The sequence below is a fragment of the Carassius carassius genome, chromosome 30 (genome assembly GCF_963082965.1).
Source record: "Carassius carassius chromosome 30, fCarCar2.1, whole genome shotgun sequence".
Taxonomy (NCBI): domain Eukaryota; kingdom Metazoa; phylum Chordata; class Actinopteri; order Cypriniformes; family Cyprinidae; genus Carassius; species Carassius carassius.
In genome coordinates this window covers 16,234,301-16,260,934 of record NC_081784.1, presented here as the reverse complement: position 1 = coordinate 16,260,934, position 26,634 = coordinate 16,234,301, and the positions used below count along the sequence as shown (strand labels likewise).

General features: G+C 36.8%; 1 protein-coding gene and 1 pseudogene across 2 annotated transcripts; one reads left to right on the top strand and one right to left on the bottom strand.

The window, feature by feature from the left end:
- Positions 1-615: 615 nt before the first annotated feature.
- On the top strand, positions 616-6,252 carry LOC132110327 (SH2 domain-containing protein 4B-like; annotated as a pseudogene).
- An 8,377-nt stretch (positions 6,253-14,629) lies between these two features.
- LOC132110769 (tetraspanin-14-like) lies at positions 14,630-23,084 on the bottom strand. 2 transcript variants are annotated; one of them, XM_059517702.1, is made up of 9 exons: positions 22,966-23,084; positions 20,880-20,966; positions 19,960-20,010; positions 19,338-19,484; positions 18,965-19,135; positions 18,520-18,645; positions 18,042-18,098; positions 17,699-17,809; positions 14,630-15,789 (listed from the first exon to the last, which is right to left on the bottom strand). In XM_059517702.1, exons 2-9 carry the CDS (start codon positions 20,958-20,960, stop codon positions 15,724-15,726), a joined length of 810 nt encoding a protein of 269 aa, XP_059373685.1. In that variant the 5' UTR covers positions 20,961-20,966; positions 22,966-23,084; the 3' UTR covers positions 14,630-15,723. The 2 variants fall into 2 exon arrangements, with proteins under 2 accessions (XP_059373685.1, XP_059373684.1); XM_059517701.1 differs by lacking the exon at positions 22,966-23,084 and adding an exon at positions 22,545-22,675.
- Between the last annotated feature and the right edge of the window lie 3,550 nt (positions 23,085-26,634).

Genomic DNA, 26,634 nt, shown 5'->3' with positions numbered 1-26,634 from the left:
GCGTTCTCTCTCTCTCTCTCTCTCTCTCTCTCTCTCTCTCTCTCACAACATAGATACAATCACGCAGACACTATACTGCACCGCTGCATTCACTGGCAATCACCTGACTGTGCTCGACCCTTACATGACACAGCGAGAAGCTCCATGCTGGCAGGACCCAGAGGGATCTGAAGGAACCAGAGCAGGTCAGTAAGATGAATAATGCAGAAAAAGAGTGACCTAGGAAAACAGACAACAGAGTGCTTACGAATGCTAGCTATTGATTTTCTGTGTAGATAACAAGTGTTAAGATGTCACAAGACTGTTGGGGTTTTTTTTTTTTTTTGACTAGGATGATGAGAAAATATGAGACCCTGGACCACAAAACCAGTCTTAAGTGTCAATTGTTTTTAATTGAGGTTTATGCATCATCTGAATAAATAAGCTTGATGTATGGTTTATTAGGATAGGATAATATTTGGCCGAGATACAACTATTTGAAAATCTAGAATCTGAAGACTCTGAGATTTTGGCCTTTTCATGAAAATACAACATGTGATACTGGCAAATTAAAAAGAAAAGGGTAGAATGAGGAAAAGAACATAAAAACTGAATGGTAAATGAATAGAAACAAAAATGGTGTGGATGGGCGAGCTGTTCCAGAAACTGTTTGAAGTGCTTTATTATGAGCCCATGACAAACATCTTGCGTTCTACACAAGGTTTGAAAGAAACCTCAATATTGTTTTTTTAATAAATGTGTTAAATATAGAAATAGTCATCATTAACATTATAAATGTCTTGGATTTAATGTAATTTGTACCACAACTACCTAAGATATCTTCCTAAAACCAACACATATAAGTCAATATAAATAAAGTATGAACTGTGTTACTGTCTCAGGGCATTTGCTGTTGAAGACTCACTTCTGAAGTTTCATGATGTTTAGGATGGTCCCTTTGTAGGTAATATACAGCTCAAAATTACTTTATCACTCTCTCCAGAAAAAAGAAAGAGTGTTCAGTGGCTGCAGGGTAGAGATAGTGAGGTGTGGGTCTGGGTGACGGGGGACATCCCTGGAGACAGGACATACAAGATGATAGTCAAAGAGCTGATGGAGGAGAGAACCAGGCGACAGGCTCAGCTAGAAGCCCAGGAGCTGTGGTGAGGATTGTGAACTCAACACCAAATCCATGATGTCTGTCTGTATCAACTGACTAGATTACAAACTTGTTGCATTTCCATAAAAAATAAAAAACATTAAAATAGAGATTTAGCAGTTTAGTGTCATGCTTCAGGGTGCCACGTAGAAGTATAAGTTTTATTTTGTTAATACAGAAAAATCATGTCCATAATTTTTCCAAATATGCCTAAGAAAACAAAAAAATTAAAGGAAAGTGCACTGACGTGAAAGTAGGTTATTTTTAAAGTATTTTCAAATCCTAGTTCATTAAAAGATTTTCCACCTTATTTTTTGGCATTTTCCAAGGTGGAAGAAAGAAGAAGAAATAAAACAAAAGTTCAGAGATGCCATCATGAAGGAAAAAGCACGCTTAGTTGCAGGAAAATGAAAGGAAGAAGCTGACCCTTACGAAAGGAAAATATATTTACCAATATATTTCTTAAAATATATTGTGATATATTGTAATATATTATTTTCCCTTTTTATTTTCTAATATATTATATATTTGAATACATTTAATAATATATTGATGATACATATATTATATAATATATGCAAAATATACAAATGATTGCCGCTTTCAATATATTGCAATATATTGGAAAAATTAAATATTAAATCCCATATATAAGAATATATGCCTAATACATTACATGATATTTTCCAATATAGTGTAAATAAATTTTTGTTTCATAAGGGGAGGACAGGAAGGCAGCCAAACAGGAGGAGGAACATATACAAGGTTACGAATGTAACCCTGGTTCCTTGAGGGAACGAGACGCTGCGTCAAGCGCTTTGGGGAACGTCCCTGACGAGACCGACTCTGAATATCGTGTGCAATCTGTCCAACGGAAGGGCGTGACGTCACATTGTTTGACAGTGAGTGACTGGCCTTCTTTGACTCTCTCAACTGATGTGAGGATCGACTCGATCCGAGCAGGAGACAGACGTGCCTGCATCGTGGTCGAATTCCACACTACGCCTAGATAGGTGGTTCTCTGAACTGGAGAAAGTACACTCTTCTTGGTGTTTAGTCTCAAACCCAGCTCCCCCATATGTGCGAGAATGCGTCTCTTTAGTGGCGCGGAGGGAGAGATCAGCGGTCTTTCTAAGTTCTTCAACATCTTCAGACTTGATCCCCTCCCCGTCGTCGATATCTCCCAACAGGTCGGCCTGATATGCTTGTAGGACTGCCATAGTGTGAAGGCAAGCCCCAGCCTGACCTGCTGCCACATAACCTTTGCCCACCAGCGATGATGTAACCCTAAGAGGCTTGGTGGGCAACGTCGGAGACTTAAGAGACGATGCCGACCCGGGCACCAGATAGCCCGCGAGCGTCTGTTCGACCCGTGGCACCGCTCTATAACCCCGTTCCCCCAGCCCCATCACGTTGCCATAGTATAGTGAATCGGGGCCGAAGAGGCGGGTCGAATATGGATGATTCCACGATCTCGATATTTCGTTGTGGAGATCGGGAAAAAATGGTAGGCTCCGACGTGGAGGTGGTTGCCTCGGCCGCGGAAAGCGTTCATCTAACTTGCTTCTCTGTGGCTCAGAATGTTTTTCAGCAGGCCATTCAATTTTTAATCTATCAACTGCGCGTGTAACCACCTCCAAAAGCTCCTCATATTGGGGCGACAGGGGTGGCGAATCCCCAGCAACAGTCTCCACATCGACCTCCTCGGAGGAAGAGAGGTGAAGAGCTGATCCCTCACCCTGGGGGGAAGAAACCGACGTGCGTGCTTCCGAACCCAGGGTTTGGGTGCCGGATCTGGCAGATGAGGAAGGAGATAAGGACTGGCCCGTCTCCATTCCCTCTGACAGATCCACCTGCAAACCCCACGAGTGCAGCAGCCGTTCTGCCTCGGCAGAAGCGGGGCCAGCACCACGGGGAACGCTGGTGAAGGCTCCCTCCTCGAAGAGAGCCCTCCGGGATCGAAGCATCCGCATTGGCAATCGATCACAATGCGGACAGTCGGCCCCCTCGAGAGCCGACTCAGTGTGCTTTGATCCCAGGCAAACCACACACAAATTGTGTGTATCCCCACTCCTAATGTAGCGAGGGCAGGGAGGAACACACAATCTGTAATGTGGCTTGGAATCGCCCTTAACATGTTTGGTCTTAGCCTTAACTTTAGGCATATTGAGCTGTTCTAGCGATCTTTTTAATGCTTAAGAGACAGACAACAATAAATAGGACCAACGGGACAGACTTTTGACATGCACACACAGAGCGCTTACTGACAGACGCGAAGCGGAAGCCCCGCCCGTGACGTCACGCCCTTCCATTGGACAGATTGCACGCGATATTCAGAGTCAGTCTTGTCAGGGACGTTCCCCAAGGCGCTCGACGCAGCTCGAGTTCCTGAAAAGGAATTAAAGGTGATTGATCAACAAACCCCTCAAACTTCTAAAGGACTAACTTAGCAGTGGGAGTCACAAAACAATCCAAGTGATCAGTTACTTGTACGAGACCTGCAGTGATGTCCACCTTTAGGGCCTAACATTCGTTCCAAACTCTCTGTAAATTATTTGGCTAAGTGTGTGGAACGGCAGCAGTATGTGGAGGTGGGCCCTCTGTACTTCTGTTCTCTCGACCTCCCTTTTAAAGACAGGGAACAATGAGGAGAACAACCAGGCAATCAATACTCAATCTGAAACCAACAGGAGGGTAACATGCTGCAGCAACAACAAAAACTCGGCTGAGTGCTTTTTTAGTTCTCCAAAACAGTCTACGTACTTTTGTTTTGTCATGTTAGTCTTAGTTGCTTCCAGGTTGGAAGCTAAATGAAACAGGAAATGTATTGTACAGAGCCGGAGCTGCTTTTGGTTGATGATGTGAAAAGCAGAAGTCATGTTAAAGTGTAAAAGGGTCAATGACAAATAAGAGCACAGTGAATAGGAGTATTCTTATTATAATTTTTTTTTTAAATAAATTGCTTTAAAACACATTAAAAAGCTCTTGTGTTTACTCACAAGTAAAAATCTACTTGTGTATTCATGTTAGTTTCATGAAGACATTTTACAAACTGAACTAAGTTGCCTTGTCGTAATAAAGGTTAAATTCCCTAGGTAATGGGTTCTCTTTATAACATAACTTGACTTCATTACATTAAAAAATATTCAAACATTAATAAGCATTGAGGTAGTTGAATCACGCTTTTGTAATTTATGCCTCCCAAAAAATATCAAACTTTATTTTAAAAAAAAAAATTCATTGTATATGTGAATTTGTATTTTAATGCATTTTTTAAAATGATGTCATTGACCCAAAATCTAGATGCATGGTACTTTGGCAAGTCAGAAACATGTCAGCTTTTTAAGAATAAGAATTAGTTTGGCTGTAGGAAAGTGAGGGCAGAAGCCAATTCATCTTAAAGAGGAGATAAAATCCTTAAGGCATCTCCAATGCTGCAAGATTAGTTATTACGAAGCTGCGCTGATGGCAATATCTTTTCAAAGAGGAAGAAAAAAAACTGCAAAACGTAGGAGTCGGGGCAGACAAGGGTGGTGGCATGACCGTTTTTCAATATTCACTGCAGTTTTCTAAAAAGGTCTTGATGGTTAGCCATGATTTGTGGCATGGTAATGAGACCTTCTAAAGAAACTTGTCAAATACTAAAGAGTTCATTTATCACAGCTTACATATCATCCTTCTTACTGGAAAGTGCTGAGTCATTAAACTTTGAAGTGTTTCTCTCACAATACTCTTTAAGAAATCTTTAAAAAGACTGCCGAGGCACAAATTAAGGAGAAGAGTACAAAGAAAATGGTGGGATCTCTCAAAAGTTGAGTCTTAGTTAGATGTGCTTCAGTTATATGAGGAGACACTTCAATATAGAGCAACTATGTCAGCAAACTCAAAGAAAAAATCTCCATACTAAGCAGAATTAACAATATTTTCCGTAGCTACTGTCATGACCTCAACTGCAGTCATCTTTTTGGACTCTAGTGGTCTAGACAAGGACTGTCTGTTTTCAGATAATGCTTCATTGGTAATTACCTTATACCAATAATTACACGGCTTAGGTATCTCAAACAATCATGCTGCCACATGTTAGTGTCCTAGAGGATTAATTATTCAACCAAATGATTTCCATTTCAACACAGCTAATGAGCAACTGGTGCTAATTCATTAGTGCTGAAAGAGTTAGAACACCATACTGAGGCTAAGTAAGGACTGAGGTGCATATGATTTGTCAACACTCTCTCTCTCTTTCTGTCACAAAAAAACAAAACAAAAACAAAACTAAATGTGTTACACTCACACAGAAACAAAAGGAAGAGGAGAGGCAGAGGGAAGAAGAGGAGCTCAAACGTGCAGAGGAAAAAAAGAGCGAAGGAGCTATATATGTCCCTTGAGCAAGAACAAAAAAAAAGTGAACAACGTGACAAAGAGTGGGAGGAACAATGTGAGTGAAGATTTTATTTCTTCATATACATTTTTTATCTTTTTCTGTTTGATTATGTATGTGTCTTCTTAACATCTCCAAAAAATATCTCTGCAGCCTGTAAATTAAATAATTATAATTTATAAAAAAATGTATCAAATAAATACTTGATAACCTGATAAATACCAGTCACCATGTTTAGAAAGAGAAAGAGAGAGCGATAGTTATAACTAGTCAGTGGTATACCTGGTATACAACTGTAAAGCAACTAGTTTATTGCAACAAAGACAGACTAACTTATAGCTAGAAACCAGCTACCATGTTCCAAAACACACTTACCAGTTATATAAGCTTGTATAAGGATTATATAAGTTATATATGAAGGTTTTTCTAGCAGGGTTGCATGCAATCTATCCTTTCTTATCACTTTTTCTCCATCTGACCATTTATTCTTTCTACTTTCTTTTTAGTACGTTGCTCCAAATCAGCTGATGAGGAGAAGACAAGAAAGGCTCATTGGGCAAGAGATGAGTATAAGCGTCAGTCCCTACGAGATAAAGAGAAAGGCCATGTTGCTGGTCTGTGTGGCCAGTTTCAGAATCAGTCCTACTGGAGCCACAGTACTTTCATTGAACCATCTGTTAGTCCTGTTCCCAGCAATGAAGACCATCCCAGGCCCGGCCTCGAATATGTGATATAACGGGGTGGTGTTGGCGCAGTGGATAAGACACATACCTGTGATGTGAGAGATCTGGGTTCGAATCCACTGTGAGACACCAATGTGTCCCTGAGCAAGACACTTAACCCCTAGTTGCTCCAGAGGTGTGTGACCTCTGACATATATAGCAATTGTAAGTCGCTTTGTATAAATGCGTCCCCTAAATGAATAAATGTAAAATGTAAATGTAATTAACTATAGTATGTGACACTGAATATAGATCAAAGTGATCCACATTTTGTTAATAAAACACAAAAGGTAAAATCATTTGTCAAGTTTAGGCATCACAAAATTACAACATTTAACAATGTTTTTAATACATACAATCAGCTGATATTGAAATTTTATAACGCTCTAATATATACAACGACTGATGATTCAAATATAACATTCCTGCAGAAATGCTTTAGACCAGCCTAAGGTGGTTTGTAGGTCTTATCTGGATTAAACTGGTCTCCCAGACTGACCAAGCCTGTGTTCAGTTGTTTCAGCTGCTCTCCCAGCCTTACATTCTCTAATATAGGTAAACCATGGTCTTTTTTACCAGGCTGGGAGACCACCTAAGACCACCTAACCATCTTAGGCTGGTCTTTTCAATAGGATCATGCACCAGATCAAGAACTCTGTAATTCGGTAAAAAAGTACTTTTCTTTCCCATTAGCCATGCATGGGTGCGAACACCATGGCCCAGTTCCAGGGAGATGCTTATTCTTTGGTTCACTGAAGAGCAGAAACCAAAACAAGCAGGATATGAACAGAATGGCAATGCTATCACGCCATGGTTCCACGATAAGGTTTATTAATGACCTCTCAGGTGTCTACTGTTATCTGATATGATACATTAAAATCCATGATCACCTGTTAAATTGTGTGCAACTTGAATAGCTTGCCAATGTCAACATTAACTGCAGAATGTGGCTGATGAGTGCTTTCCATAAGAAAGTGGAAAACATGAGTAGTTTTAGCAACCCAGACATTTGCGCCCCTTGTGCCCAGCTCTGCCCTTTTACCCTCTTGTACACACTGACACTCAGATCCACAAGGAGAGATAAATGAAGTGTGGAATATGCAGCCCTTGTTCTGAAACCAGAAACTAGCCGAACAACAGATGGAGAGCAGTGGTGTGTGTCTGCATCTACTTGTACATGGACAGACATTAGAGAGAAATTGAAGGGGAGTGCTCAATAATTCATAGGCTTTGCTAGGCTAATTACTGGCGTGAGTCCTGCAGCTTTGTCATGTTAGAATGGGTAACAGTGTGTGACTCCTGCTTAAATGACAAGAGAGCAGATTAATAGGCTTGTGAGTGTCGGAAATTCCAATGGAATGTGGGCCACACATCAGTCTGTGTGCTTCTGAATAGATACGTCTAGATAAGAGGACAGACGCACACTCATTCATACTCTTACTGACACACATACGCAAGCTACGGTGTAGATTTAAACCAACACTGCTGCTACCACTTTCTTTCTATAATTTTAAATAATCTTTTTTTGTGCTTCAAAGACATCACTTATTTTGATGTGCTAACATCAAACTACTACTGGTAAGGCAGATGTAAAGTACTTGATTAGAGCTGAAGTGTTATTCAGTATTAATTTTAAAGTAAATATATTTGAAACACTAAATTACAAATGTGTAAACACCAATATATTTAAGCACACATAAACGTTTTAATTAAAAGATTTAGTTTTTCATAAATGTCAGTACATTCAACTGTAACTATATTTCAAAGACAATTATGAAATTCTATACATTTAAACTAAACTAATACATTTTAGTTTCATTGCAAATAACACAATTAAGTGTCTGACCTGTTTGCCCTTTTCACAAGAGTAAACAGGCCAGGGTTTGAGAGCGGCCTCAGTTAATATCAACAAAAAAAATGTTATTTTGGTCAGTGAGATGATATGGGGCTACACCCTGTCCTATCGCACAGCCAGCAGTTTCAAGCATTTCCTTATCAATGCTTCTGGGGACTATTATGGCTTTCTGGGTGTGGACCAAATCTGGCATGCCACCCTTGCTGACCTCATTGACTTCCACAAAGTAAGAGAGCAGAATAGTGTGTGACATATGGGTAAAAGGATTTTTACATCAAAACTGCGAAAGATAAAAACATTTCTCCACACCAACCAAAATACATTTAAAAGAGTTGAGATGAATCATTCACTATAAGGCCAGTAACATGTATTTAGAAAATAGGGTTAATGTTGATTTTCATGCATGCAGATGGCGCAAGTTTGTGCCTTTTTTACATTATTTCCTACTACCATTCTTTCCTCTGTACGTTTTGAGACCAAAAACTGAAAATACTGTGATCATTTACCCACCATCATGTTGTTCCAGCTTTCAAGCCCATATGACTTTCTTTTATGGTGCATGTTCAGACTGCTCTTTTCCATTCAATGAAACTGGCCAGATGAGGGTCAAGGAATGTCAAGTACAACAAAATCATGACTCCAAGACTATGTTTTTTTATTATTATTATTATTATTATTATTAATTAATTAAAACTGAATATACATTATATCTGAACCGAAATGACTTGAAGCCATTTGTTAGTTACAATCAAATGAAACAAACTTGCACACTGTCTTATCATTTGCCAGTGATGAAAAACATAATTATGCTTTGGACATGTATTTTGGAGTAAATAAATGATGATGCCCAGATACATGACAGCATGATCAGGATTAAAGTCTGGTCACTGGTCAAAATGAGCTCATTTCAATTTTGATTTCTGCTACAGGTCTCAAAATAGTTGGGACGGGGCATGTTTACCATGGTGTAGCATCTCCTTTTCTTTTCAAAACAGTTTGAAGACGTCTGGGCATTGAGGCTATGAGTTGCTGGAGTTTTGCTGTTGGAATTTGGTCCCATTCTTGCCTTATATAGATTTCCAGCTGCTGAAGAGTTCGTGGTCGTCTTTGACGTATTTTTCGTTTAATGATGCGCCAAATGTTCTCTATAGGTGAAAGATCTGGACTGCAGGCAGGCCAGGTTAGCACCCGGACTCTTCTACGACGAAGCCATGCTGTTGTTAAAGCTGCAGTATGTGGTTTTGCCTTGTCCTGCTGAAATAAACAAGGCGTTCCCTGAAATAGACGTTGTTTGGAGGGAAGCATATGTTGCTCTAAAACCTTTATATACCTTTCATCATTCACAGAGCCTTCCAAAACATGCAAGCTGCCCATACCATATGCACTTATGCACCCCCATACCATCAGAGATGCTGGCTTTTGAACTGAACGCTGATAACATGCTGGAAGGTCTCCCTCCTCTTTAGCCCGGAGGACACGGCGTCCGTGATTTCCAACAAGAATGTCAAATTTGGACTCGTCTAACCATAAAACACTATTCCACTTTGAAATAGTCCATTTTAAATAGCCTTGGCCCACAGGACACGATGGCGCTTCTGGACCATGTTCACATATGGCTTCCTTTTTGCATGATAGAGCTTTAGTTGGCATCTGCTGATGGCACAGCGGATTGTGTTTACCGACAGTGGTTTCTGAAAGTATTCCTGGGCCCATTTAGTAATGTCATTGACACAATCATGCCGATGAGTGATGCAGTGTCGTCTGAGAGCCCGAAGACCACGGGCATCCAATAAAGGTCTCCGGCCTTGTTCCTTACGCACAGAGATTTCTTCAGTTTCTCTGAATCTTTTGATGATGTTATGCACTGTAGATGATGAGATTTGCAAAGCCTTTGCAATTTGACGTTGAGGAACATTGTTTTTAAAGTTTTCCACAATTTTTTTACGCAGTCTTTCACAGATTGGAGAGCCTCTGCCCATCTTTACTTCTGAGAGACTCTGCTTCTCTAAGACAAAGCTTTTATAGCTAATCATGTTACAGACCTGATATCAATTAACTTAATTAATCACTAGATGTTCTCCCAGCTGAATCTTTTCAAAACTGCTTGCTTTTTTAGCCATTTGTTGCCCCCGTGCCAACTTTTTTGAGACCTGTAGCAGGCATTAAATTTTAAGCTAATTAAGTGGATAAAAGTGTAAAATTTCTCAGTTTAAACATTTGCTACGTTATCTATGTTCTATTGTGAATAAAATATTGGCTCATGTGATTTGAAATTCCTTTAGTTTTCATTTTATTAAAATTTAAAAAACGTCCCAACTTTTCCGGAATTCGGGTTGTAGGAGTCAGTGCTGATTTCTGAGTCAAACACTATAATGTAATCTGCACTAGAGCAACTTTCAATAACTGAGAGCTTGCCTTGGTATATCCACAAGCCATATATGCATTCTGTGTAGCCTGTGTATCCATGAATACGCATTTCTCTGTCTGGAATGCTGTCAAAGTTGGAGTCAAAAGCTGTGAAATCTCTGACATTAGTTGCATGCAAATGCAGGGGATGTTGTACAACTATCAACAAGCATTCCTGCTTCACGCCTCTGCAATCTGGTAAAAATAAATTAAAAAACTCTGTAGAGAACCTGTCTACATATATATGAAAAAAATCAACAGGTTTAGCTCAGATAGAAAAATTTCAATGACAATCACCGAATAAAAAAGCACCTCCGATTTACACAGCAGTGCCTGAAACAAGATTGCCCTCACTATTGCAGGTCACATTTGACATGTGTTGGAATATGTAAAATAGATCAAATGACACATAACATGCTCTCTTTTAGCACAAGATGATTTTCAGCCATTTGGGTATCAGAAATCAGACTTCAAATCTTGTACTCATTGTATTAGAATGCACAGTACACTGAATAATGGCAAGATCTGTCGATTCCCAGGAGGAAGTCATCACAACTGCAGGGAAAGGGCTGCTGCTGGAGGCCTGCAAGTGGACTGGGACCTCTGCGGACTTCGGAGGAATTTTCCCATGACCCCTCACACGCTAAAGACTTCAAAGATATATCTCTGCAGGGCAGCTAATGTAGCATGGTCTTCACTGCATTTCCAAAAACAAGGTCAAAAATAAACTAAATAAACCATGTTCTGTCTCTGAGTTACAGTGCCTTATGATCAGGCCTCAACAGAAAGAAGGGGTGAGCGATATGGAAAATCTTTTTCCAAAAAAAAAATATATATAATTTTTTTTAATCACAATTCACGATTTTATCACAATTCTTTGTCATGTTGGTTTTATTTCTGAGCATTAATTTCCCTATTATAAAGACAAAGCCTTTCAAGGTAACAAAAAAAAGAATGGCAGATATTTAGGCCAAAGAGGGTGAAGATAAAAATCTTTGTTCTTATTTTTTAATAACAAAGATAAACGAATGACAAAGATACACATTACAGCTACACATAATATACAAATAAAACAAACTAGTTTTATTTTCAGGTAAAATAGGTGTATTTAGCAGGAGCATTCAAGAAATTGAATGAACAAATATAAAAATAAAACACTATATAAACTGATTCCTAAAGCAACTGTGTTATAATTCTTCAGACAAGAGCAGTGAGTGATTTTTCTCTTTGTGTTTTGTTGTTTTATTAATGTTAAAGGTATAGTTCACCCAAAAAAAACAGCTGTCAGCTGTCTGTCAATTCTGTCATAGTGTTTTATTTTTATACGACCATTTTCTCACTCAAAAGTGGTTTTAAACCTGAATGAGTTTCTTTCTTCGACCTTCACGCATCTGATATTCAGGCACGTATACGTTTTTCTCTCAACTGTTTACTTTCATTTTAGACATAACCAACTGAGTCTACATGTAAACCTTGTGTGTTTTGACAGTATTAGCACAAAAGATAACTTAATTCAATAATCAGGCACTGTTTGACACACTTCGGGTGTATATGGCGCTCAGAAAAAGCACAGGTCAGACCAGCACGCAAATGAAACATTTAAAAGCACATGCCAATAATGAGAAAGTAACTCTACCGCTGAGTTAACACTGCTGTGAATGCATGTGCGCTGTAACACGAAACTACGATATTTCTTCAAACCAGATCGTTGACATTTTTATTGTCCACGATCAAAAATCGTCATATAGCACTCCCCTAATGGAAACAATTCTTTTTTTTTTCAGTGCTAATTTTTAAGGAAAATATGTAGAACTCTGGTTTTAAACATGGTAAAAATGTGTTAAATGAAGCAGATTATACAAATTTTGTAGAAATGTTTAGACCTTTATGATTTTCTTATGAAAATATAAAACATTCTGGTTTTAAACTTGGTAAAAATATCAATACAGATATTATGAAGATTATTAATGCATTCATGTGGCGCAAGCATAAATGTATCTGAAAATAAAATTATTTTCTGTTCTTTAAAATAGGACGTGATGCAAAAACCTATAAATAAGAAATGGGAGCACTGAGACAATGCATCCAAAGAAAGTGTAAACAAGGAAATTCTGATTTAACATCAACAGGAAAAGGCTGTTTCCTCAGTCCATTCTTTAGTTGTGCTGTAGCTTTTTCCATGAGGGAGATACAGTAGTTGTTCTGTATCTTCCACTGAAAGGAATCAGATTTTCTATTCTTCTGACCCAGAAAAATATGTGCAGATCACCCTACAGAACATCAATGGTCTTTTTGTTCCCAGTATATGTTCCCATCTGGGCCATAATGGGACTTTTTATTAGGACAGATTGTCAAAGATGTTCAGTCTAATTTAGAGATGACCATGAAATGGCAAAGTTACCAAGATCCCAGTTATGCTTTATCACTATTGAGAACGACACTTAATGTTTCTCCAGAATGATTGTGCTTGTAGTTAGTGTGTTGCAAGTCACTTTGAATAAGAGAATGCCACTACCTTATTAATAAGAGTAGTTGCATGGGCTGAGAAGTCACACAAGGGTTGTGGTAAATGTACTGCACTGCAGGTTTTCTCAAGAAGTGGGCCTTTCTGATCTGATAGTCTGAAGCTCTGATGTCATGACCCAGAGCAAAGTTAGAGTTTTAAAAGCCAGTTTTAGGCTACATTGTTTATGTTGTTTTTCCCTGCCAAAGTCTAGCCAAGATTAAAGCTACAGACAAATTTCTAATAGAGCCCTGGGGTAACGTCCCTGCTTTTAATTGCTAAAGTAATTTTCCAATACTTCTACAACACTTGAGGTACAACAAAACAATACTTTATTATTTGAATAGTTTTTTTTTTTTTTATGAATACAATGAATCTGTAAAATGATTTTTTGTAAATATCAGAGGGAAAAGATATTTGCAAAACATTTTACTTCTATGATATGCTGCATTTCAAAAGTAAAATATGATCAGATTGTAAAACCTGTGGGCATTACAAAAAATTGTCAGCCACCAAGTAAAGTTGTTTCTGAAGGGGGAAGGTTTTTACATTTTGAAAGATTTGTTTTATATTTTCAATGATTAATTGTGCACATAAAGAACATGATTGTGTTTTTTAAGCATTCTACCATTCAAGGTTTGGGGTCATTAAGACTTTTTTTTTTTAAGAATGTAATCCTTTTATTCAGCAAACACACATTAAATTGATATTGTTTGAGTTCTTTCCTAAAAATTATCATGGCTGCCATAAAATATCAAGCAGTACAGCTGTTTTTAACTTTTATAATATTAAAAAAATGTTTCTTGTACTATAATGGCTGCGGAAAATTTGGCTTTGCCATCTCAGGATAAAATAATTTTACTGTTCTAGTGTATTTCTGATCGAACAAATGCAGTGGTAAGTATAAGACATTGTTGACTTGAACTCAAGAACTTTACTAAGCTTTACTAAGTTGTCTGCGTGTGTGATGTGTGCAAATTGATGAGATTCTTTAAAAGAAAGTTAATTGACAACTAGTTTTAAATAATTACATTAAAATATGAATGGGATCTGGATTTAAAATGCAATGTCAACATTGTCAACATAATACATATCAGCTCAAATATTGTATGAACTTCATCAACCAGCATAATTCCTTTAGAAGACAAATGACAATGTTGCTGATAATGTCAAACTTTTTATTATTTTTATTATTATTGAATATAAAAGTTATGAAAAGAATTCTGAAAATATTTACAAAGATATCAAATATAAAACAACAAATGACATCTAAATTCAACAAAAAAGGAGGCTCTTGCAGCAGGATCAGGGAAAGTGTACTGCAATTTAGTAAATAATTAAGTTTTAACATTACACAGTGGCACAGACAGACACTCCAAAAAAAGGGACAAAATAGTGCAAAAAATGCTTATATATATATATATATATATATATATATAATTTCTTTGGGCTATAGAAAATGTGTTTGCATTTATGTAAGAATGCATATTGTGTTAAGGATAATTTAAGTGTAAAGACATGTTAATGTTATATTGTTAATATTACATATTTTAAGTAACTTGTGCTGAAATGGCATTTAAATTTTCAACTGAAAATACAAAAAGTAAATTTTCTTTGAACACTCATAAAAAATGCTAATCATGGGTTTAATTGCTTAAACACGGTACAATACATTTTATGAAATCTTCAAATGCCAGAGAAAAGGCACAATCTGCATTTTTGTACAAGTCACCAAGTAAGAGTAGAAAAAAGGAGGTAAATGTTGGCATCTCAAGGCAGTGTTGACTGGTATATTATAAGCCATATGGTAACTACCATCAAACTTTGGTGACTCTTAAATGCAAGATATTCAGTTAAAAGAATACTAACAGGACACGTAATAGCGTATATGAGTTTCTTATGGTTAAATACAGATCACAAACTGACTCATCTTATCTGTATCACGCAAGACCAAATAGATCAGCTCACTTCTCTTTTAGACTTGCTGGCATTTGATTTCTACCCAAATGCATTCTCAATTCTGTTCCATTTACATGCGAGTAGTTAGTCTCAGATCCTGATATTTTTCTTCTGCACCCTTTGAAGTTGACATTAAATGCAGAACATCTATCTGACTGCAAAAATATTATGTTACTGATACAACAAACTTTTAGGATATGTATTTACTGTAGTTAAAACTGCGTAAATGTTTTCTCTTTCATTACACATTTTACTATAAGAGACTTGTCAATCTTTTTTTCTTCTTTTTTTTTATAGGTTTTTATCTAAAGGAAAAATAAACATACTTCTTAAAAACATCCTACATTTTTTCTAGCTTGTGCTCATCATTACAATTATTTCAGGTTAGTTTGTAGGTTATGTTGCCACTATGTACACCCAGCTTGGTTAATAGTGGTCTCAAAAATGAAATGGTCTCAAATGATTGGTTAATTATAGTCCTATAAAAATAAAAAAAAAGATTTGAAAATTTAAAAAAAAAAAATCTATTCAAAGAAAAATAGGGAGTGGGCCAAGAGTAAACTTGAAGAGACAAGGCACACATGTGACAGTATCCAGGTAAACTTAGACAGCTGCGTATTCAACATGTGGTTTATAGAAATTCTGAAAAGGTGGTCCAGTGAATGTTCTAGAGTCCTCTTCTCCACAAATAACAGATCCAAATTTTTCCCAACATTGCCCTTCGCTCCTTTTCAGTAATGTGTTAATAATAAATGTGTTTAATTAATAATCAGACTTGTATTTTTCAATGTCTCCAATCAACGTCCTCGCCAAAAAGATTCCCACCATCTAAGAGTAAAATGACAAGACACAACACACAACAAACTGAGTTTTAAAGACACATTACTGTAGAAATGCAGATGGTTACTTTCTTTCCAGGATCTATAACTGCATTCTAATGATTATATCATAATCAGAGGTGGAAAGTAACGAATTACATTTACTCGCGTTACTGTAATTGAGTAGCTTTTTTGTGTACTAATACTTTTTAAAGTAATTTTTAAATCTGTAATTTTACTTTTACTTAAGTATATTTTGTTTAAAGTATTGTACTTCGCTAAATTTTAAAACACATTAATTACTGAGTAAAAAAAAAAAAAAAAAAAAAAAAAGAAATGCTCCCTGGAAACTACGGCAGTAAATAAAGGGCAGGAGGGCAAACTGGCGCTAAAATCACAAGAAAGATGCAGACGGTCAAAACAGGCGTTAGTGGTGCAGACACCGCTGAAAACGAAACCCTGTCATATTCTGAAGTTGAACTCGAAGGAAATGAAGTGAACCCCTGGCCATATGTATGCTCTATTATGCAGTGTAAGCTGTACTTGCCTAGGAAGACCAAACTAGCAGCTTATAAAATCTCGACAAGACATCAACCCTTCGCAAGAATGTAGAGGTAAGCTAAATAATTGCATCGTTGCATTGGTGGTTAAAATGAAGCTTTGACATTTTAGCAAGAGGTTTTGCACAAATTAGCTAAAAAGACAGTGGTGAGGAGTGTGCTATATATATATATCGTCTGCGATAATATCATATTTTTTGTTTTAATGATGTGCGCGCGCATTTATAGTGCGTTCTTTCACTGTGTGATTCAGTCTCCTAAAATGCATTTAGAATGATCACAAAATTGAAGATATAGGGGCAGAAAATTCACATATTTATATAATTTCATATATTAAATCAAAATCACACAAAGAATGCCGTCTTTTCCTCCAAATATCATCATGAATATATACATACATACATATATATAACAGTTCAGTAAACAAGTTAATTAAGAGACTTGCGTTTTAGACACCATATTGCCTTTTTTAGCTCTATTTCTACAACAGAAAATAATTCCAAACACAGCCACCAAAGCACAGTTTTGCGTCTCTGAGCAACGTGACAGTGACATTTAAAGTATCTTTTGATTTTTTTTAAATAATAAATTTCTTATCATTTCAAATGAGTATTCAACATTTTATGTCTTGTATATCTAAACATTATTCATGCATTTGTAACTGCAGGTTAAATGCATTCTTGTCCTATACATCTAAATGCCACTTCCAATGAATCTTCTGCATTTCCTCTGCATTAAAAGATGAGTTTGTTGATACTGATTTGCCTGGTAACAGCCCAAATGTTTTATTATTCTAAATAACTGATTCCTTTAATTAAAAACAACTAGTTTGAGATTAATAGACCTATCCCAGGGGTGTCAAACTCAGTTCCTGGGGGGCCGTAGCCCTGCAGAGTTTAGTTCTAACCCTGCTCCAGCACACATATCATGTAGTTTTCAAATAAACCTAAATGATTAGATTAGCTGGATCAGGTGTGTTTAATTAGGGTTATATCTAAACTGTGCAGGACTGTGGCCCTCCAGGAACTGAGTTTGACACTCTTGGCCTGTCCCATTTTGACTCCCTCCCACTGTTAAAATGTAAGTAAATTTTAAATGAGCTACTTTTTACTTTTACTTGAGTAGATTTTTAGACTGGTACTTTTACTTGTACTTAAGTAAAATTTCATTAATGTAATGGTACTTTTACTTGAGTAGAATATTTTTGTACTCTTTCCACCTCTGATCATAATTAGTGTAGAATTTGAAAGTGGTTTTGCTTTTTGGTTGCTCTTTAAAAAAACAAAATCAGAGGGTGACATCTAGCTGTAAAATATGTTTTCCATGAATTATTTTCTTTTTCTCAAGTACATCCCATACCTGTAGCAATGATATCACTATGAAGACTCCAGCCACAATGTAGATATTGCGTGGCAGCCACTGCTCCAAAGCATTTATGCATCCTGTGTCATAAATGGTTTTACTCCAGTCCTTCTAAAAAAAAAATAAAAACAGTGCGTGACAGAGATTAGTTCTGCCATCAGAGAAACTGAACCTTGGAAACTTGACTTTCATTTCAAAACCTTTTACTACATTTTCAAAGTGTTTTAATTCATTTTAATCTCTGAAGCAAGAACTCACTCTACAACGTTCACATTTGATGGATATTTAGCAAATAATGAAATAACTGTGTCTCTAGTAAAACGGTTCCAAATGCACTCACCGGCAGTGAGTTAGGATTTCTAACATCATATCCACACTGCGTGTTCAACACTGTATCCTATAAGGAAAAGGCATAGGTTTATAGATAAATATTCATTGTAAAGTAATTTACGATAGTGAAAACAATCCATGCATTAAGTCATTTAAACCAAAGCAATTCATAACCTGTGCGTAGGAGACAACGCATTAAGCATTAGGGTCAGTATAAACTATAAAGTATAAAGACAACTGCAAACTGAAACGGCCTTTTAAAAGGATAGTTCATGGGAAAATCTAAATTCTGTCATCAGTTCCTTACTCTCACTTTCACATACAGGCAGTGAGTACAAGGCCACCACTAGCAGAGGGAGTCTTCCACATCCTTGGCCTTTGACTTTAAAGCACAATGGGTTCTTTTAAACAGCATTTTTATGACAGTGCAGCATGCTGAAAAGATCTTTTTTCTGTGGAGGGCTGCTGTGAATAAGAGAATAACCTACAGCAGGGTCACTGATGCAGCAGGAGAAGGGCACTCCACATTTCTCTCTGCTGAGGTTACTGTTTGAGCAGTTAAAATACTCATTTAGATTCCAGTCGTTGGGGTCTTTAGCTCCACAGCAATGATTCTTTGAAAGAAAAAAAACATACGTTTAAACATACGTTAAAAATGTAAAACATTTGTCAAAACATATAAAGCGATTGGTCCAGTACCAGCTCAAAAATGTCTTCGTTTCGTTCAGGGTAAATAATGCTTGTTAATTAAACATTTATTAATTATTTAAGCCCGAATATGCGAAAAGACATGGAAAAGCGAGTAGAGAAACAGACACTTTTTGTATGGAAACCATTTCACACATAATATAGTATGTGGTTGGCAAGTTGAGTAAATAGAAAGCATTATTTTATTTAAAATTAGTATATACTTCAAAACTCTCTCAGACTTACCAGTTTCTGGAGAGAGTCGATCAGGTTCTGCAAGTCAATGTCGTCCCTGTAGGCCTTCACATTAGCCAAGAAGAAATCATTGATCCACTCCCTAACTTGGCCCTGGAACACGAACGCCAACACTGCAGCCGTCAACTCCATGAAAAAGATGAAGCCGACGACTCCACAGAACTGCAACACAATAAGCAAGGGGAAAAAATCAAAGAGCATCATTTGACAGTATAAATAGAATTTGTTCATTTTCATAACATTTCATAAAGTTCTGATCTTGTACTGATTCAGCACTGCAAGGCATGCCAAATAATATTCTTTATTTTGAACTGACCAGCATATGTGATGGTTTCAGTATCACATTTAAAGTATGAGTACTTACAAACTTAAGGAGGCAGATGTTTTCCCTGAGAGCTCCTACACACCCAGCAAATCCCAAAATGAACGTGACTGTGCCCACAAGAAGCACCCCCCAAACTGGGTCAAAACCATGTAGACGTGTAACTTGTGTCAGATCTGATAAAACACCCTGTGGGAAAATTAAGGAACAAACAATTTCACTGGCTGTTTTTGCCTGAGCCACTAAAACACATTCACAGCTACATAACTCAGTGTTTTAACAGTTAAATACTGTCTAGCATTCAAAAGTTACTTTTTTTAATGACTTTGAATAAAATCAGAATTTTCATCAACGCATTACTTTACGCGTGCAGGTGATGGAGATTTACCGCTGATTACAGAACCGGCTTTACTGACAAGATGCGCATTAAATACCACAAGCGATTTATCATGCAGCCCTACATTTAACAGTGGAATATGTAGTTGGTTATGCAGTTTGACGCTAAATTTTTGGGTAATATCAAACAACTAGTATATGTATATATATATATATATATATATATATATATATATTTAGAGAGAGAGAGAGAAATATATTTATATAAAGAATAATGTACATATATACAGTAATAATATATAGAGGAAGTTTCGAAGTGTCTACTTACCTTTTCACTCCAGGCCCAGAAGCCAATTGCAATGAATGCTGTTCCAGCTAGCTAAGAACCAAAAGAGATTTAGGAGAAATGGAAAAATTTAAAGTTACATCAGAACAGTCAAGGTCGCACAAAACAAAACCTGCAACAACTGAGTGTGTGGTAATAACAGATGATGTTTAAATATGACTAGAGATATGCCTAATGTACAGAATGCCAAGAAACTAGACAACAGCAATACTGTTTGCAAAAATAAAGTTGAAATACACTACAATTTCAAAGTACCAATCATTTCTTTCAAACTACATCTTAATGACCCCAAACTTTTGGACAGTAGTGTATACAATTTATGAACATACTAAAGATAAAAAGCTTTATTTCAAAGTAGGAAAATAAGACTTATAGTTCATATCTAAAACAGGTCATGAAATTTTCGTAACACATTGTGCAGTAATAACAATGCTCGTTTCACAGGAGCAATGTTCACTATTGAAAACAGGATAATGGTTAGAAGTGGTTCTGTCAGAATCCTCCCTTGCTTCCTATAGAGGACATCACAAACCACTACAACAATACGCAAGGGTTAATTGGTTTCCTGTTGACGTGGAAACCTAATGTCATAATGCTGAATTTTTCCTCTAGATATATATTTTCAGCCGTGGGTGTTCACTTGCTGTGAAATGACCCACCCAGTAATGCAAAAATAGTCAGAAAGTGTGAAACTAAGTGGAACAAATAAACATAAAATGTGGGGCCGGTCTACAGATCATGTTATCAGAGCAAGAGTGGCAGAAAGATAGGCAGGGCAGACATTATCTAAAGTTAGAACTGGAAGGATGGCCATTTAAATGTGATTTGCAGTGAAGGGAATGTTGGTGTTTGTTATGTGTTGTTTACACTGAAATAAAACATTTCTCATGACATCAACTTACCCAAAAGATAATGTTGTAGCTGAACATAAGGTATTTATACCAACAGCTGACCTCTGCATTTTCATATCTGTAATAGTGCATCTTCTTCTGTAACGTAATGGGAAAGAACATTTGAGATCACCACAGTAAAACATCCAGAGACCTTTAACACATAACACATTTAACACAGAAGCAGAAATGACATGTAGATATCCAGAAGTGTTAGGCCTATAAGTCAACCAAATTACAACACATCCTCAGAATGAGTGAGTTGCACAAGAGTTTAATTATAATGTGTGTGTGTGATACAAATAAAAATATAAAATGTACTTTTCATTCATGTAAAATTTTAAACATTTTTATAGACTGGGGGTTCGTGAGGGAACTGCAAAAAAATAAATAAATGTAAAACTGAAATAATTTTTTTACAAATAAAAAAGTTTATATTTTATGTTTCCTTGCATGTCATGTGACCACTGACTGACACCAGAGAACCATTAATATGCAGTTCAATTATTAAAATAAACTTGTTAAAATATAGATCTCAGGGAGTGCTGGCAAACATTTAGGTCAAAGGGCTGCCAAAAATGTTAGTGAAAGCCTGCTTTACTGCATATACAGCACCTACTGACCTTGTTCATCCACAACCTTAAATCTTGATGATTAAACAAATGCTACATAATAATCAATAAAACCCTTCCTTATTGAAACGTTTTCAATTAAATGTCCTATCAATAAAGTGCAGCATACAGAAACCGAAACAGTTTCTACTGAGAATCTGCTTCAGAGTAAACGTCTGTAAACATGTTTCGCACAAAAAACAGCGGGATTCTCTTAAATTACAAATAAAAACAGCTGGTTAAACATCTCGGTTTAAAGTGTTATGTAATCATGATAGTTTATGATGTGAATTCATTATATGCATTATGTGCCTACTGGTACCAACAACTGCAAAAGGATATTCGGAAAAACCACTGAATATGTTTCAGTTCTGTTTCTTTTGATTATAATATCAAATATGGCCTACGAACATTTTAAAGGCCCAGAGACAACTCACAAGAAAACATAAACATTCAGTTATCAAGATCATAAGATGGCTCACAAGCTCAGCCCACTTCTTCTTCTGCTTACTAACGTAGTTAGCTATGTAGCTAACTGATTAGCAGAGTTCACTTTTTAAAACCAGCTGCCAAGAAAACTTTCAGTATTCCACAGCGTTTAACGTTGTCATTTAGAAGAATCTGGAAAGTTAATACAGGGAACACTATCAATACTGTGATAATACAAGGAACTGTTTTTCTTCGATAAAAGCAAGAATAATGCTAACAGCTAACTTAGATGTCTCAATATGGCAAACTTTTAACACTTCACGACTTGTCAAAACAAAATGTACTCACAATTACCTACTTTTTTATAAGTATACAATATACTAATACATAAAAACTTTACAACAACAAATTAAACTAAGCCGTCGTGTCATGTATTTTGGAGAGAGGGGAACACGCGAGCGCGCTGATTCTCTGTGAGTGAAATACAACGTTCGACAGTTATGTTTAACGCGTTTACAATTCAAAAGCACATAGCAAAGTGGTCTATCGACGATTTTGGCAAAATACTTCATTCCCTTCAAGGAAATATAAATAAATAAGCAGTCCTAATATTCAATCTGAAAAGGCTTAACGTTACCTCACACAACGCCTCCGAGGCCTGGTAGCGTTAGTTATAGTTTAAAAAACAAAAACACTAATAGCCACCCCACATGAATTCCAGGGTTTGCGTGAGCGTGAGAACGACACGCCCGGTGCTCCCAAAATAATGACCACTCACTTTAAATCATAACTAGATCTCTTTCACTTTCTTTATCTCACTCATTTTATTAGACAAGCAATTATTGATTACTGAACACGAGGCAACGAGCGGTATTTTTTACACTTATAGTGTTTTAGACTATCATTAAATATTAGTATTATATTAGTACCATATTAGTAAATAAATGTATCGTTATATATATATATATTATACTGTTTCAACAAGCAAGTAAGCGGAAACAACAAAACAACAACAATAATAATAATAAATATTGTAATATTGGCTATAAAAATCTTACTTTATGTGTACAATTCAGGTTCCCGCTAATCCTGCTACATCCGTTGCTGTGCTATGATGTATAAACAGGAAAAGACAACTGTTTGCTACTGCCCCTCCTCTCTTTCTAGCTCTTTATCACATTTTCTCTCTTTCCATATAACACTGCGACTCAATACATGGAGTAACTGTTACTTCCAGACATATGAGACACATCCAATACAGTCTCTCCAAGAGGAAAAGAAGAACTACAAGAACCATGTCTTCTTTCTTGTTTTGAAGTGTTTTGTATAGAAAAAAAAAACATCCTCAAAATCACACATCGTGCTGTAGGAAACCAAAGCACCGTGACGCAAAATAGTAACACAACTGAGATCACAGGACACACAACAGAAAGAAAACAGATCAGTTCTTCTTATTGTGTAAGGACGTGAAGTTTCTGGTTTATGTCAGATTTGCAATGCTTGTTGACTATTATTTGGGCAAACACTTCTACTTTCTACTTTCCAATAGCTCCACCTAGCCTCTTATTCAGACTTATTTTGTTCTGAGAGAGACAGGAATGTTTTTAAAAGATGGGAGTACAGACATTCAGACCTAGCAGAGAAAAAATGCTGTTGGCATGTGTTCAAGTGATGTAGATGGGGGGGGGGGGGGGGGGGGGTGGAGTGTGGAGACATCTCCAACAGATAACGTAGACCCATTTCAGTTACCACCAAGGAATCATAAAACCACATCAAATTCTCTTGTTCATCATACTCCTACAATCCAAATGTGCAACCATGGAGATCACTGATCACCCTGTGACCTTAGATTCTTTGCTGTTGGTTTTTATAGTTCCAGAGTTTTGATTTTTGTATATTAGCAATCCAAAATTACCATAAATGTGACCCTGTACCAAGTGTCAATTTGTTTTGTAAATTAAGATTTTTACATCATCTGAAATCTGCTAAAAATATACCCCAGCGACTTAAGACTGGTTTTGTGGTCCAGGGTCACATTATGTCTTGATCCAGTGCCGTTTTCATCCTTCAAATCAGTCACTCCTGTAGGTTGATCAAATAGCTGCTAGCAAAAGTCTTCCTCAGTTCATCGCTTACTATCCTCTTCCTGTTACATTACTCTAAAAACAACCCAGATGCACAAATAAAAAGTAAATAAAGTGCGAGATTAATGATATTTAATGAAGACAATGATACAGGCAGTACTTGAGACACAAACAACGCTGGGAGGAATGCACGGTCCAAGAAGGTTGGGATTGAATGACGAAGCCGGAAGGCGGAGGTGAGTTGGCAGCAGGAGAGGGTGACACAGGAACTGCGGGGAAGTGAGCCGAAGGTAAGTGGTGTTGCTTGATGGTGGGTTGCGTAGAGTGGACGGGGTTCCGGGGAGAGACCGACATCCAACGCAGAAACACACAAGAAAGCACAGCATAGGTCATAAACATGAAACAACGTTCTCACGAACAAGACACTAGACAAGCCAATATATAGGGATTAGTAATGAGTGACAGCTGTTGCTGATGACAATAAACGGAGACGCCCACAAACTAATCAGTGCTGACGCGTAACATACAGACTTCGCCCACAAAGTGCAAAACCCAGAGATCACGGTTTACCAACCGTGCCAGTATTACACCAGACTGCAGGGGCGTAACACCAAATTCTGGGCCCTGTATACTCTCAATGTCAGTGGGCCCCCTACACATGCCATTGTACGTTGCGGGTTAGCAAAATGAAAATTCAATTTTGAATGAAATTTTTTTTTTTTTTATTATTTGAATATAAACAAGTATAAAGTGTTTAAATCTATAATCAAATCAGATTATAGTAATGACTGGTTCTTTCATTCACCACCTGAATTGATGCATTTGGCCTACTTGTGATCAAATACCTTTAAACCTTAGGCTACATCGGGTTCGTTTGTGTACTAACATTTTGATCCATGATACTGATGCAAGTTTTAAATTAAAAACATTTATTTTTGAACAGGAGAACACGAGACAACTGTACCCTCAGAAACCAATCAAATAAGCTAAGCCTGCCATAATGAAAAAAAAAAGTCAACTATAAAGGAATAACCTTTCAGTTTTGTAAATTCCCATTAATTCCCTTATATTCCTGTTAACTCCCATGGGAATTTTCCAACTTTGAAAATTCCCAGAATTTTGCAACCCTATTCATTGGCTTTGATAACATCATGAATTTATTGAGCATTGACTATAGCTTTTAAGCACAGCACTGTTTGTTTCTGAAACTGGTTAATGTTGGTAAACCTGACCTTAGGCCTGGCCAATAATTTACTTACAGCAACAAGCAGCCTGGTTGACAAACTAAGCTAAAGATTTAACATTAGCAATAGCATACATACATTAGCAGCAGCTGTCTGGAGTTGACTACATTAACTTTAATTGGATGTAGGTGCATAACAAGCAAACTCAGTTCACCTTTTGGAAAGAAAGCAGTCATCAGCTGCTTCCCCTCATTCTGCCTCCTTTCTTTTTCCTTCCTGTCTTTCTTTTTTTTTAAAAGCCCGATTTGGGCTCTTTTTTTTTGCACAGCATGATCAGGCTCCCAGGTTATAGACCGCTCAAGACTCACTGCGTTACTTGTTTGCCGCCTGCTGCCGTCTATGGGCAGACTAAACCATTGGGGGGGGGTCCAGAGTGTCTGGCACTAAGTTCATTCTCTCAGTTGGTGTTATCAATCTATTTTGAAATGAATAATGGCATCAATTGCAGGGCCCAATTAATTCGAATTAGGCTACAAAAAAAATGTACAAAAATAAAATAAAATTGATGGGATTTCAAAGGGCCCTCTCCCTAGACGGGGCCCTGGGTAGTCAGGTCCACTTTTCCCCCCACTACCACGCCCATGCACCAGAGTTATTGATAAGTTATCAATATTTTATTATGCATCTTTTGAACACTTTCTCTTATTACCACTTTCATCATTAGTACAGTGTTATTTGCCATTTCAGTGTCTATGTTTTGTTTGTGTTGAGATTGTATGCTGCTCGAACACACTTTCAGATTTACATTATAGTATTGACTATCAACAGCTGTGATGAGTCTAATATCTCATGTTTTTATGGATGTCAGGCCTATTTCACCCCTCATTAGTTAAACACACCTTTGATAGTTGAGACCGACATCATTCTGCTGTGGTCTAAATCCCATCAAGTTTGATTCTTCATTTATGATTACAACAACTTAAATCCATAGATCTCATATATATACACACACACACAAACACAGAGAGAGAGAGAGAGAGAGAGAGAGAGAGAGAGAGATCCATAAAAATGAATGGATAATATACTGGCAGAAAATGACAGTGAGGACAGTAGGTGGAAGCACAGAGCATTGGTGATGAATATGTCTTTCTTTCTTTCTTTCTTTCTTTCTTTCTTTCTTTCTTTCTTTTATAAGAAATGAATACCTTTATTCTGCAGGCACATATCAAATTGATCAAAAGAAATATTAAAGACTTATGTTGCTAAATGTTTCTATTTCAAATAAATCCTAAACGTTCTAATCATCAAAGAATGATTTTTTTTTAATGCAACTGCTTCCAGAAAAATATTAAGCAGCACAATTGTTTTTGACATTGATTATAATATAAATGTTTCTTGAGCAGCAAATCAGCATATTAGACTGATTTCTGAAGTATCATATGACACTAAAGACTGGATT